The 14,089-nt window shown below is 45.8% G+C and overlaps 5 protein-coding genes across 5 annotated transcripts; 3 read left to right on the top strand and 2 right to left on the bottom strand.

The window, feature by feature from the left end:
* Nucleotides 1–265: 265 nt before the first annotated feature.
* AOL_s00054g866 (uncharacterized protein) lies at nucleotides 266–3,015 on the bottom strand (the record flags this gene model as incomplete). The annotated part of the gene is made up of 5 exons (XM_011122182.1): nucleotides 266–559; nucleotides 625–971; nucleotides 1,030–1,386; nucleotides 1,446–2,625; nucleotides 2,680–3,015. The coding sequence occupies 5 exons, from the start codon at nucleotides 3,013–3,015 to the stop codon at nucleotides 266–268; spliced, it is 2,514 nt and encodes an 837-aa protein (XP_011120484.1).
* An 863-nt stretch (nucleotides 3,016–3,878) lies between these two features.
* On the top strand, nucleotides 3,879–6,936 carry AOL_s00054g865 (uncharacterized protein; the record flags this gene model as incomplete). The annotated part of the gene is made up of 5 exons (XM_011122181.1): nucleotides 3,879–4,094; nucleotides 4,166–5,086; nucleotides 5,137–6,211; nucleotides 6,261–6,508; nucleotides 6,571–6,936. 5 exons carry the CDS (start codon nucleotides 3,879–3,881, stop codon nucleotides 6,934–6,936), a joined length of 2,826 nt encoding a protein of 941 aa, XP_011120483.1.
* A 560-nt stretch (nucleotides 6,937–7,496) lies between these two features.
* Nucleotides 7,497–8,153, bottom strand: AOL_s00054g864 (uncharacterized protein; the record flags this gene model as incomplete). Its single annotated transcript, XM_011122180.1, has 1 exon — nucleotides 7,497–8,153. One exon carries the CDS (start codon nucleotides 8,151–8,153, stop codon nucleotides 7,497–7,499), a length of 657 nt encoding a protein of 218 aa, XP_011120482.1.
* Nucleotides 8,154–10,128: 1,975 nt separating this feature from the next.
* On the top strand, nucleotides 10,129–11,706 carry AOL_s00054g863 (uncharacterized protein; the record flags this gene model as incomplete). Its single annotated transcript, XM_011122179.1, has 3 exons — nucleotides 10,129–10,595; nucleotides 10,739–11,312; nucleotides 11,398–11,706. 3 exons carry the CDS (start codon nucleotides 10,129–10,131, stop codon nucleotides 11,704–11,706), a joined length of 1,350 nt encoding a protein of 449 aa, XP_011120481.1.
* A 707-nt stretch (nucleotides 11,707–12,413) lies between these two features.
* AOL_s00054g862 (uncharacterized protein) lies at nucleotides 12,414–13,737 on the top strand (the record flags this gene model as incomplete). The annotated part of the gene is made up of 2 exons (XM_011122178.1): nucleotides 12,414–12,563; nucleotides 12,769–13,737. The coding sequence occupies 2 exons, from the start codon at nucleotides 12,414–12,416 to the stop codon at nucleotides 13,735–13,737; spliced, it is 1,119 nt and encodes a 372-aa protein (XP_011120480.1).
* Between the last annotated feature and the right edge of the window lie 352 nt (nucleotides 13,738–14,089).

Below are 14,089 nucleotides of genomic sequence, written 5' to 3'. Positions count from 1 at the left end.
CGTATTTTTTTGGGTGGGATTAGGGGAGAGGAAGGGTTTGGTGGTCTTTTATCTAGATTTATACGATGATGACGACGACAATGATGATGAATAGAAGAGGTGATAGTAGCATCTGATGGGTCTTCATAACTCTATGGCTCGTAGACTGCATTAATTGTTATACGAATAATGCTCTTGAGAACTCAAGCCCGAAGGGCTGCTCTACAATATGCATATATGCCATCGCTAAAATACTAAAATGCTAGATCTAACTTCTAGATCTACTTTAATATTCGCCTCCAACCTCAGCATCAAGATCTCTGACGATGAATAATTCCTTCAGACTACCGTCTCCTTCAATTTGCAGCCCCTTTTCATTCGCCAAATGTAGTAACGAAATAAAGCAGTAACTAGTACTGATATCATTCATTGCCTGCTTCGGATAGTAGGTTTTCAATCCGTTCATCAATGTCGTGAAAGTTCTTGGCACATCCGGTGGAGGTGGTGTCTTCGGTTCCTCCGCCGGTGCCGGCGTCTGTTCTGTAACGGATTGTTGAGGTTTACCCGGTGTTTGTGGAGGCTGGGGGTAATAGGATTTATTAGGACACATAATTTGGGAATGCTGGAGACCGGGAATATACATACCAGATCGATGCTTTCAAACAGCATACCTCTCCACATCGTCTCCTTCAACTTTCTGACGTCTACTTTCTTCGCTACTCTTGCGTATTGTACATACTCAGGACGTATGCGACGGCTACTCGTCACCAATTGTGCGCCATAACCTAGTTCCGGCTTTTTCTCGTCTACCAGAGGAATTACTGGATTTCCGTTCTCATCTATAGTAGGTAGGGCGCCTGCACCCATATCCCTTTCAGGCGAGAATATCTCTCTAGCATCCGCAAAGGCGCCATCATCTTCATCTTCGATGCCACCCAATGGCTCGTCGTGGAAGAAGTTGGCATCGTAGTCGCCTTGTTGACGTTCCGGTGCTGTAACATAGTATTAGAATTTGAAAGGTGTGGGGGTGGTAAAAAGGAGCAGGCATACTAGAAGTAACAGCGATCTCGTTCTGTGCCCAGAACTGCTCATCCATGACCATATCGTCATTATTTTCCCCTTCGGCGCCCCTGACTGGCATTTGGCCCTTAACCGTCTTCTTGCTACGGAGCATAGCCTTGGGCTTAAGAAATAGTCGAATGAGCTGGCGGGAGTTAAAATGCTTGTCATCAGGCAGAAGGTTACGACCCTTATGCCTTAGCTGGGTTTTGGGCATATTGATACTAGCATTTGAGGTGGCGAATAGAGCGTCTGCATCGTCGAGGTTTTGATCCGGAGTGACGAAGTCGATTGTGAAAGGCGCCTTTTCCTTGCGAATTCTAGGAGCTGCATCTCCCTTGTTTCCCTCTGTACCCGCGATTTAGTTATGAGATATCCACTAAGCAGAATTGGCCATATATACAAACCTTTGATTTTCCTAATCTTCCAGTGCTCAGGGCCTGCCCAGTTCTTCTTCAATGCCTCGTCGAAGTAAGCTAGAATGTCCTCCTGCTCAGCCTCACGACCGGCACCGAGTCTAACGGTGTAGTCGTTGTCATTAACATCGAACTCTCCGTCTACGTCGATATCAACTTCTCGCGTGGGGCCCCCGCTTCGCTCTCCGCCCATTGTTTGGTTAGCCCAGGCTTCTCCCCCTTGGCCATATAGGGCGGCCTCGGGGCCTCCTAGGGCGACCTCGAAGCCACCACCCCCAAAATCTCCATCGTCATCGAAGCCACCGGCGTCAAATTCGTTTTCTTGTTCAGCAGCAAGCTCTTCTTCTTCTTTTTCTGTCAGGGCCTTTAGGAAGGGGATGTCAAGTGAGGCTGTGGGGTCACCAAGTGCGAAGTTTTTGAGAGAAGGGCAGACATCAAGTTCTTCGATTCTGTCGATGTCTGGGAAGAATTTTTGGGCAAGAGCATCAAGGTCTAGGGGGATTTCTGGGGCTTGCTCCTTCTTCTTCTTCTTCTCTGCTGCTTGGCTGGCCTCGGTGATAGTATGGTCCATGGTGTCCTCTCCGACCTCCGTAGCATCGCCTTCAGCAACCTCATCGTCACCATCTTCAACATTTACAAGCTCGGCCGGTTCTGCAGTATTTGTCGAGTCTTTGACGTCGTCGCTTGAGTCGAAAACAATCCTCCCATGCTCGTCAATAGAAAGCACGTTCAAGAGTAAACCTTTCGCACCACCTTCGTCAAAGTCTGCAGCAGCTTTCTTGAATAACGGGTCTACTGCAAACTCTAGATCGAATTTCTTAAGCTGCAACTGCGACCAGTCCTTAGCCAGAGTTATTTCGGACCTAGTAGCCCTCTTTCTCGCCTTCTTTCTTCCACCTTCTTCATCGTCATCATCGCCGTCCTCGCCTTCCCCACCAGCACCCTCTTCTTCCTGGTTACCCTTTTTCTTGCCAGAGTTGTCGGCCAAACCGCTTAATAGTTTCCCGGTTTCAGTAGCTACGGAGTCGACTCTCGAGGTATAGATTTTGACACAACCGTCCAGAGTACATGATGCCTTTTGGAAGTTGATGCTGTTTCCTTCTTTCAGCAAGGACATATCATGGAAATAGTCGATCAAGGCGAAATTCCAGCTGTTCGTCGCATTGATTTTCTATATTCCATGCGCTTAGTATGTATTTTCACACAACAGCATATCGGAACATACGTTATCTGTTGCCATCTTCATCCACTCCTCAAAATTCGCCAATATAGGTACTTTCTTCACTGGTGTTTGTGCATTCACAGCATTTACCCCTCCCCTCGCGGCCGGGGTAGACATAATCATTGGACTGCCGCCATCATTTACACCCATTGATTTACGAGGTGTAGCAGCTGCTATGATTTTGTTCAGCTGGGCCTCCTGCAGAGTCTGACGTTTGGCATTTCGACGGGCTTTTTCGGAGTCATCGTCGTTAAGAGGAATGGTTATTGTGGTTCCTGGAGCAGGGTGGGTAGGTGTCGAGCCAGAAGGCTTTTGGTTTACTTTTTTTCGAGGAGGCATGGTTACAACGGTATTTGGAGCTCCGGGGAGCTCGAAGGCGAAGGATCTAAAGCTGTTTATGCTGCCGTGAGGCGGGTTGGGCGTGTCGTGACGTCTGGTATTATCGTGACGCTGTATTGTCGCCTCCACGATATCGCGAAGTTTGGCAGCTGTGTGGTTGCTTTGTTTACTTTGCTATGGATCCGTCGATACAACACAGAAAACAGCGCCACAGCTGCCATGTGGCTCATGCGCTAATGCCAAGACATTTGACAGACACGCAGGGTGGCGGTGTGGCGGTGTTCTCTCTCAGCCAAATGACGTTCCCCTTCCCCTTCAATCGTAGTCTGTCTTGTGCTTGTCGGGCGGACAGTTACCTATTATCTTACCTTACCTTACCTTCTCCGTCAACCCCCCCACATCCACATCCCACATAGTCTCCGACTACCCCGGCACACGATGTTAACGTAGCCATTCATTCCGCACCTTCCTGAAGTTTTTTCTCTCCTCCGATAATTATTACGTACGTAGCCACGGCGCACAGGTGGGCTGCCTGACTGGCCTTGTGCAGTCCAATCGATAAAAGTACTTGAAGTGTGCTGGTCGCAGAAAGTACGGGGTACATGCGTCTGGTACCAGTAGTTTATATACCTATCAGTTGCCCTGTTGTCGAAACCTGCAGCCTTATTTTCTTCCCTTTTTAACAAAAAAACCGTCTTTTGAACAAGCATGCAGTGCCGATAGTGCTTTATTTTTCGAATTTCACACTGGAATAAACCAGAACAAATCCCTCTTTCGCACGCGAGTCTTGGACATTGCCATCGCTCACTGATTACAATCAAGGACGATCTTGAAACCCCGCCTACACGGGGCATACGGCCACTATGCGACAGAATTTAAGCCGTATAACATGGCACATACTGCTATTGTTGGCGGTATTGGCAGTAGCGACTTCGGCGACTGCCATCACCTCGGATTCCCTAAATGATGGATCACGCATGCTGGTCCGAAATGCTAAGCCGACAACGCAGCCGACGTTTACGACCCTGATCAAGAGGGTGCTTCTGCCTGTGTCGAGATTGGAAAAGCGGGATCTCGAAGTGAGTACCTTTCTACTCAAGTATACATTTGTAGTATAATAGTCTAATACTCAGGTGGTAACTGGCGATAGTGTCGCAAAATCCATAAACCGAAATACACCGATAAATGCGCCTTCGTTCGCGAAAATTGCGAGGATGAAGAAGTCGGCTTCTTCGACTACCTGGCCCTTTACTACTGTAACTTTGGCGGCGTAAATTCGGGGTTGAAATTCATACCGATGACGATAATGATAACGTGGATGACGGTCTTGTTCACCATGATCGGTATTGCTGCTAGCGACTTCTTCTGCGTCAATCTTTCCACGATATCAACAATTCTTGGGATGTCGCAAAGTTTGGCCGGTGTTACATTTTTAGCGTTTGGAAATGGTTCACCGGACGTCTTTAGTACCTTTGCCGCGATGAAGATCAATTCTGGATCGTTGGCAGTGGGGGAATTAGTCGGTGCTGCATCGTTCATTACGGCCGTGGTTGCTGGATCTATGGCTATTGTAAGGCCCTTCACGGTGGCAAAAAAGTCGTTTGTGAGGGATGTGGTATTCTTTATGGTGTCCGTGTCATTGGGAATATACTTTTTGTATGATGGAAGGATATTACTATGGGAGTGTGTGGCTATGGTGGGGCTTTATGCTTCCTATGTGATATTTGTGGTTGGGTGGCATTGGTATACGAAACGCCAGAAGAGGAAGAAGATGATTGAGATTAGGACAAGGGGCCATTACACTGATATCGTCGACGAAGAGGAGTTGGAAGAAGAAGAAGATGCGAGTATGGGGGTACAAAGGGGACCGCGGTTGACTTTGAATACAGACTTCAGTGCTTTGGAGAGAAACGACGAGGATGTCAATGAAGATGGGGAGTCAGAGGAAGATAGGATAGAGAGGGAGGAGTTTGCAGAGCTGAACAGCAGTATGAGGTTAGGCAGACCGAGTATTGCGAGGCACGTTACACCAGTGACACCAATTCGGCCGTCTTTAATCGGTGCTCTTGAGGTATGGTTCTTGTTAAATCCACAAACTAGGTGGGCGCTGACCGGTATTAGTTTCGATCTGTTCTACAATCTCTGAACCAGGATAGGAATCTACCTGGAAGATCTATTCATCTTCGAAGTTATTCCGATGACCTACAGGAACCTAGTAGTGCCATCGAACCTGTCATCCCTCGTGCTCGTCACTCGAGACACCATTCCACAATTGATACAAGCGAATTCGAAGCTAGAAGCCGTGCACAGCCTGGAGGTGGCCACCTTGCACCCCCGACCCCTATGGGTGGTAGGGCTAGAGCCGTGTCTGTGAACGACGCGGCTCAGATATCAAATGGGTCGGATTACTTCACACGGCAGACTTCGCAGAGCAATATTCCAGGCCTGGCATCCCCGGGTTCTATCGCCGAAGAAGCTACAGAAGAGCCTCCACTTATTGCACTCGATCATGCGTCGCCACTGGCCGCGCCCCCAGGTTTTGGAAACTACCAACTTCAAGTTCCATCGTCGCAACATCTCGCACCGCCCGGCCTGTCGCCGATAGTCTCTGAGGCAGTATCTCCGTCGGCTAGCCCGTTGTTATCTAGTAGAACTAGCAGTCGGGATGGTAGCCCTTCACGCTATATGGACTCGCCGCGGCCTGTCTCTCGAAGTACTACAGGCAATGGCGATATCCCCATCATCAACCTCCCCCCTTCTGCCACATCCACAGATAACTCGGAGTTCATCACCTTGCCAGTAAGACATCCAAGACTATTCAAGTACTGGCCTTACACCATCCTTCCCGGCCCGGACGTGTTCTTCTCCACCCTTTTCCCCACACTCTACACCTTCAACGAGAAAAATATCTGGGGAAAATTTCTTGCCATCTTCTCCGCCCCTCCCATATTCCTTCTAACGATCACATTACCTATTGTTGATGTTCCCGAAGAACCCAAATCTCGCCCCCCGTCGAGAAAACCCTCTAATGGCGGGAGCGTACTACCGAGCCCCGCAAGTACAGTACCAACGGTGAACTTCGATTTCCAGCCGGCCTGGATGAAGGACAATGATGAACCAAAGGATTGGAATAGGTGGCTTGTTGCAACTCAGTGCATCACGGCTCCAATTTTCATCGTTTTAGCTGTTTGTGCTGGTAAGTTTAATACCTTTCCCTAGTTATACCATTTCTAACCGCGTCATAGGCCAAATACCCCTTCTTTTCCCAATTCTCTATGCTCTCCTCAGCGGGCTCGTAGCTCTCCTACTGCTACTATTGCTCACGAGGACGGATAGGCCGCCGAGGTATAGATACCTACTTTGTTTTGTTGGGTTCGCGGTTAGCATCTGCTGGATATCGTCGATTGCAAACGAAGTTGTCGGTGTTTTGAAAGCCTTAGGGGTTATACTTGGGATTAGCGATGCCATCTTGGGACTTACGATCTTTGCAGTGGTATGTGCCATTATAACGCTTGCAAAAGAAAAGAAAAGGTTATGCTAATTGTAATGTAATAGGGCAACTCCCTTGGCGATCTAGTAGCCGACATCACTGTCGCCCGCCTAGGCTTCCCTGTCATGGCACTATCTGCCTGCTTTGGTGGTCCCATGTTGAACATCCTGCTTGGCATTGGAGGCTCTGGGATATACATGACCATCGCTCCGTCGTCAGAAAACTATTATCAGATCGAAGTTAGTAGCACTCTAATGATTAGTGCGATCACGTTGCTCGGAACCCTGTTGTTTTTGCTGGCAGCCGTGCCGATGAACAATTGGAGAATGACGAGAGGCCTAGGATGGGCACTGGTGGGGATTTGGGTGGTCAGCACCATAATCAATGTCGTTGTCGAAGTTAGTGGAGTGGGTAAAAGATTGGAGTTCTAAGTTATCCGAGGACAAAGTTAGGTATACCATTCTTTTTGGGGAGGTTTTCATTCGTTTATATTTCTCATGGCTTGCGAATAGTTTGGGCAGGTTTGATATCTTCATCCCAGTGGAGTTTAGTCGGGTATGGCTTTTTGGAGTTTTGTTTTATGTATATGCCTTTCTCTTTTCGATTAACTGCTTCACTGCCCATTCCTCTTTCCATGGGTCGAAATTTGGTTTATTTCCCCCCTCTTTTTTGATACATATTGGTTACATACACAATACCATACCATACGAAATTCAAATTTATGTATACATTGAATCCAATATTAATGTATATACTATTAATCTGCCTTATACAAACTTTTAGAGATCATCCAATTGAAGCATCTCAGCTACATTTTACTTCACGGCGAGGTGGTATCGTATTTCTACATTAATATTACATAAGTAAATGCGTGTTTCCTTGCATGTACAGTTCCGGATTTCTCCTTCCCACAGACGTAATCGCTCCAATCGCCATTGCGTCGCAATGATGAGGCCCAATGGTATCTCGATATCTTAATGGTCGACCGGGCCTATGGCCCCCTTCTCCCACCACAATCTCTGCACCAACAAGTATAAGCCGGTACCCTCTCATCCCCATTATTCCAAGAAACTCTTCTAGGCTCCATGAGCAACATCTCGACTACCTTATTCTCCTGCTCAGCTCTCGAACTCTGCACTTTCCACACTACCGCCTCTTCCAAAGCCTCCCATTCCTTTTCTTCTTTCGGGTCCCAATTCCTTACATATCTCCTTCTCTTCATCAATTCTTTGTTCTTGAGTTTCGTCATTTTCAAAAGAAGACCATACATTCTTGTACCAGGTATAAACTGCGGTCCAAGGGTGTAATTTGGTATCCAGAAGTAACTTTTATCTGCGCCGATGAAACTGGTGTATGCGCCTCTACTCCTGGCGAAAGGTTCCCAGTCCACACAACTAAACCCAACATCGTCTAACGACCTTTTCGTCCCATCTCTAGAGTTCATCCAAGTACTTTCGTCGTTTTCATAGATGATTTCAAAACTTGAAATTTCACCTGTTCGAAATTTAGTAAATAACCAGATTAAAGCATCGGGCTTTATAAGCGAAGAAAGAGAATCAGCAGGAATTCCCCTATTATTGTCGAATTTTAAAATCCCCATGCTGATTTTTCGAAGGTTTGGAAGTTTTTTGGAAATAACGTCTGGCATGAATGGTTTTAAAAAGGGTAGGGAATAATAGAAATTCAGGTCGTAAAATATTTCGTGAGATGCTCGTCTTCGAACCCATAGATTCTCACCGATGTTTGTGGTGGAATGTATTGGTGAGATATTCGTTCGAGTGAAGTATACCCAATTGATAGTTTTTAATATAATTTCCGGAAGGGTATTCAACGTTGGAATGGTGTTTATTGCGTATCCGGCGAAGATTACTCGACCTTTTTTCAGATGATCGAGGAATTCTGGGGTTATGGCGAGTGGGTTTATGTACCGATATGGCGGTTGACCGATTAGACATTTTGAGAGACGGGCACTGAGGAGGGAATGGTAGACAGAACAGACTGTGGCGAGGATTCTGGTGAATTTGGTGGATACTTGGAGAAGAGAAGATGGGAGGGCGAAGTTTGGATTTGGATAGGAGATCGAGACGGTGCAAGGGAGGTCGTGGCTCTGAGGTTAAGAAAAGTATACGAGAATCAATTGTTAGTCTGTATGTGACAGGTAATATAATATTATATCTCGCTGTTAATAGCGTATGATACGCAGTTACAAGATTTGAGGCTTGAGATTGAGAGTAAAGAGAAAGAGATACAATATATTCAGTATAAAAAAGAGATCTAGGAAATAGGAAATAGGAAATAGGATATAAGAAATAGAAGATTTGACGGCATACTCTATGAATTCCATTCCGTTCTACACCCAGAAGTTTCATCTCCTCACGCCATTGTCTAGTTTGTATTGGTGATTCGAAGATGAAGCTTATGTTGTGATAATTGGCATCCAGGAAGTGAGAAAATATCTGATAATGGATTTCATGAGGAAGGCGTAAAAGTCTAGATGTCCCCCCTCCCCTCAACAATTAGTTAGATATTTCCAGATGCATAATATATGGATAATCAAAACTTCAATTCTTGTGATATCATATCATGTATCATCGATATCATAAATTAATACAATATTAGTTAGGCTTTTGAAGACCAGAACTAATCCAAAACTGGAACCTAGGGGGGGAAATCTGGAGGAGTTCTAACGGTGCAATATATTTACGGCCTCCTTGCGAGGTTGCAGTCATTTTCATAGCTCCGCTCAGCTCAAGAAGGGGGGATTGACCAATTGAATTCCTAAAATGTCGCGCGCAAGGTGCCGATGTTCCGTACACATACAGAGACGCTAGTGAGCTCGGTAAGCGGGGGTGCTGGCGCGGCGGTTGGGAAATCCTGTTCTGTTCTTGGAATCTGCAACTGCCAATACAGTTCTGGGCACCGAACGAGAGAATTAACCAGGTATATATATAAATCAGCTTGCGGGATGTTGGATGATATCTTTCGACCCTAAATTAATTCAAGAAACCCGATATCTCTGGCGAAGATGGTTTTTTTATTTTTTCCGAAACCTCGAGCGCGGGACTGGAGATGAAAATCTGTAGTCGCGCCCTTTAGACGCAGAGGGTGGTCGTTTAAATACTTCTTTGACAAGCCCAAGCGCCACCGCCTCACGGATCCACTCTGGTACTTACGACTAGAATGAGCAATCAGAATACATGTACCTACTTTAGTCTTCATGCATTCTCGACGAATCCCATTCATGTTTCCAAGATGTTATTTGCCACATTTTCTCCATGGCGCAGGTCAGAAATTTCGCGATCGGGCCGGCGCGGGGCGATACTTATGTCCGCTCCCTCTGCGATCAATTGGACTGAAACTAAGCTCCACGCAGCTAGCTGAAAGACACGTCCGATAACGTTAAAGTTAGTAGCCTTTGGGGTCACGAGCGTAATAGTAATATTAGTATTTGGAATGAGGCTGGATCCGAGACTTATGATGTATAATATATTATATCTTGCCAGCTTTCCCCGCTTCGCCATCTTTATACTATATACTATATCTTATAATATATGATGAATGCTTGATTAATTTCTACAATCTTATTGATTTAATTATCGAAATTGAATTGATCGAAGAGCAACATGGATCGTAAACCAACTTCATTCCCTTTCCTTCCCTATGATATCCTTCATTCAATCTTCGCTCAGCTAGACAATCTCCGCATCGAAGCCAACAAGCCACGCCGTGGCCGGCCTCAAATTCCAACAAATCCAACACATTACACTTATTTCCGCCCATCTGTCGAGGAACTACCTCCTAAAAAGCCACATGATTCCCCACGTCGCGCTGAAATATGGAGAATCGAACAGCGGAATCTTCACCAATCTAAGTACGGGTGTAAAGACGATGGTGCGCCAAGAGTAGCACCCGCACCTTTCGAGGGAGTATCGATATTTGATGGGTTGTCGAGGACTAACAAGGCTTTAAGAGAGCTTTGTGCGCCTTATATTTTTAGAAATGTGGTTTTGGCTTCGGATGATTGTTTGACGATTGATAGGATTGGGTTTTATGCAGATGAGAAGCAGAAGTGGATGTTAAGGTATATTCGGTATGTTACTTCTCTCAGTATATATACGTACATATACTCTGAATTCGATCTTATAATATATGTAAATGTTTCAAAAGAAAAAGTCTTACGCAGTGTATGATTATATATGCAGCTATGGAGCTGGTATTGACAGTTGATATTAGATCCTTCCGCCTTATGTCGACACACGTAACCTGGCCGAACTCACTGGGCGGAAATACATCAAAAGATCTCATCCCAGACCTAGCGGTGACCCTGATCAACCTTCTCCACTCAATCCCAAATCTTCAAACCCTTCACTTCATAATCCAACCCAGTGAACTTGTCTCTGAATTCAAGAAAATCCTGACAACCGCCACGCCGCCAATACGTTTCCCAACCGTAAAACACATATACATAGACATAGACAACGAATACATACTTCCCTTCGTTTCGTCCCCTGAAGTTGGCGGTTTGGAGTCCTTCGAATACAAATCTGCTTACTCCCTCAAATCTGCCAACAAAGTAACTTTTTCGACATTTGGTGCGACGGCCGAAGAAAAGGAAACAGGGTTGTTCGGTGGCATGACTGATGCTAGAGCCGTGGAAGTGATAAAAGGGCTGACGAGTGTTCAGAAGAACAGTTTAAAACGACTCACACTAGCGGCCTTTATCAATGATACTGGGATTGTGCAGATGGTAAAAGCAGGGATACTAGAGAACATAAGAGAAATGGTTCTACTTTATGGTGTTGCCGCAGTAAGTACTCAGACAGGCCTTCTCCCGAACTCTGAATATTTCTTTGTAAAAACGTCTTTAATATCGATATTTTTATGCAATAAAGAGCTGTGCGGCTTCTCTCTCCCATTTACCTCACCTCCGCTATATCCGGTTCGGTCAAAACGACGACCCTATTACGGCCAAGAACCCACACTGCTATATGTCCCGCCGAGAACTATTGACGGTCGTCCGCTCAGGAAAGAAACTAGAAGAAGTATGGCACCGTGATCGATTTGTCTGCCATGTTAAACGACTAGTCGGTGAATGGCATGATGGAACGGAGGTTAATGAGGATGAGACTTGGTGGATGGATACTTGGGCACCGGATGGGGTGGGTAATAAGAATGTTATTAGCCATGGATGGCTGGGCTAGATTCGTTCTTTTGATTGTTAATTCGTTTTTTTTCTTTCTTTTTAGGTGGGAAATCCAGGGGATCGGTGAGGATGGTTTCACGTTTATCTTTATGGCGCGATGGGCAGTTGGGTTTTGGAATTTGGTAGTTAATTTGATATTGGACTTAACTGAGGTTTTAATTCTTGAAGTTGAAGGTCGTGTAGTCTATGAAATCAAATGTTTGATACTGTGATGAATATCAACTTCGCACCAGACTGGCCTCGAGGCGGCCCTTCAGTAGAGAATTGTATATTAAAACTTGAAGTTCTCGAATCGTTAAATTTATAGCTTAGCATGTATGAATGACCGGCTCTTTGGTATCGTAGTCTGAAATCTGTGCGGTAATATCGATTAGTGCTGCCTTTACGCTGGTCCAAATTATACTGTCTTCATATAAATCTTAATACGGCCCTAACCCACTGATGAACCAGGCGGACCTCCATCTCATCAACAACGACCTCCACCCCATAGAAGTCACGAACTTCAACCTCCCATCGCGTCGCCAATCGATTGAAGCCTCCACTACCATCCCATCACGGATCATCATCAAGACTAGCGTTGTTCGACCGTTTCCCTCTGAAACTACGTTCCTCGAAACCTACCATCGCTCTATCTTCATATCGAGCTCCGTTAGCGTAAATTAGCTTCCTATCCCTCTCGGCGCGTCTCCAGCACAAAATTTCAAAATGGGCAAAACTTTCCTCTCACTTCCGTACGAAATAAAGTACAAGATCCTCGCAGAAGCCTTAGGTGACCAATTCGACTTTGTATTTAAGTCGGGAATGCAAGTCCGTGAAGTTCGCGAGAAGGCGGCCACTGACGAATTGGATGACGATGTAAGTTTGAAAATGTTCGGAAGTGAATTGCGACAGCTATAGGAGGAGCTAGCAGCTTGGCTTGGGCTTCCTCTGTCTTCATGTTTTTCTATTAAAAGATTCCACCGGCGAGCAGCATCCTCAGCTCTCCTCAGCTAAAAAAATCTGTAAGCTATGGACACTAACGAGATCATTTTATCCATAGTCCTTGGACCCAAAACAATAGTATTGTCTGTTGGTCCGAGTCGTCCCGACCAGGGTTCCCACCAGATACCTTCTCGTTTGCCACGAATTCAAAACCGTGGCTATAAAAGTCGCATCCGACATGAATAAACTTGTTTCACAGAATCAATCTCAAGTCACGAAGGATGTTGTCCTCAAAGGGGGCTTACCAGCTTGCAGCTACTACGGCTGGGGACAGGTCTTCGACCAGCTTTGGGATGATAAGAAACCAAGCAGGATCATCTTGGCTCATCACCCTCCAAACCCCTGGCACTTTTTAGCCCAGGTTAACAGCATGGCCTCTATGAGGTCCATTTACTTCACTAAGGCAGTAACTACCTGGGGATATCGTGGATTTGAGAAACTCTGGCACACTCATTACCCCCATAACGGCTCTGAGACGGCCTCCTGGATTTCTCTTTTCCTGTCTGCCAACTTCCCTGTCTTGGAAACAATTGCAATCGGTGTAGGTAAGAGGGTTTCTCCTAGGCACAAAAGTGGCCTACCCATCGTCCAGATGCTCCGATGGCTTAGGACGGGGCCACGCAACTGGTTGCAACACCAGTTTGGTCTCCCTCTCTTAGAGATAATGGACGAGCGAAACCCAAGGTCTCGCTCCTTGGAGCTTATCTTTGAGAGGAAAGGTAAAGGAATCGAGATTCCATTGGACCTCAATAGTTACTGTATGCCTCCACTAGGCTACAAATGGGTCAAGAAAATATCTCCCGACTCTGAGATCACAGGGAGGGGGAGGTACATCAATGAGTGGGACGATTTCAATCAAGTTGAAATCCGCAAGGAAGAGGAAGGTGAAGTTCTCAAAGTTAAGCTTGGGCGTATGGATGAGGATGAAATGTATCATTTGGAGGAGGATGAAATGTTTCATTCAGTTTTTAAGTGCGAGGAAGCCTGCCCTGATACAACTGGATTGTTCGAAACATTCCCTGAGTCAATCACCACGGTGTTTGAATAAGTTCTTTCCCTCAGCCTGAGGTAAGCCCGAAAGACCTGACTGACTCCTTACAGCTCACTTCTTTTTACCGGTAGCTATTGATTTTGATTTTGAATAGTCTTATTTTGAATCTCTCGGACACTGGACTAGCTATGATTGTTGCATGTTTACGTTCTGATCATGTTTACGTTTTTCCTTTCAATTCTACTTTGTGGAGTCTCAAGCTACTAGGTAATCCTCGGGGTAAATGTTTCAAGTCCCTCCACATCATGTATGCTACTGATTATCTCTTTCTTCTACATCATCTTTTTTGTCTGTCGTATCAACCTCTATTCATGTTTACAGAGGTTGACCTGATCAACTTGCATGTATG

Source organism: Orbilia oligospora, assembly GCF_000225545.1.
Source record: "Orbilia oligospora ATCC 24927 unplaced genomic scaffold scaffold00054, whole genome shotgun sequence".
NCBI lineage: Eukaryota > Fungi > Ascomycota > Orbiliomycetes > Orbiliales > Orbiliaceae > Orbilia > Orbilia oligospora.
Note: the sequence above shows the minus strand (reverse complement) of the source record. Positions and strands in the feature narration are given on the sequence as shown.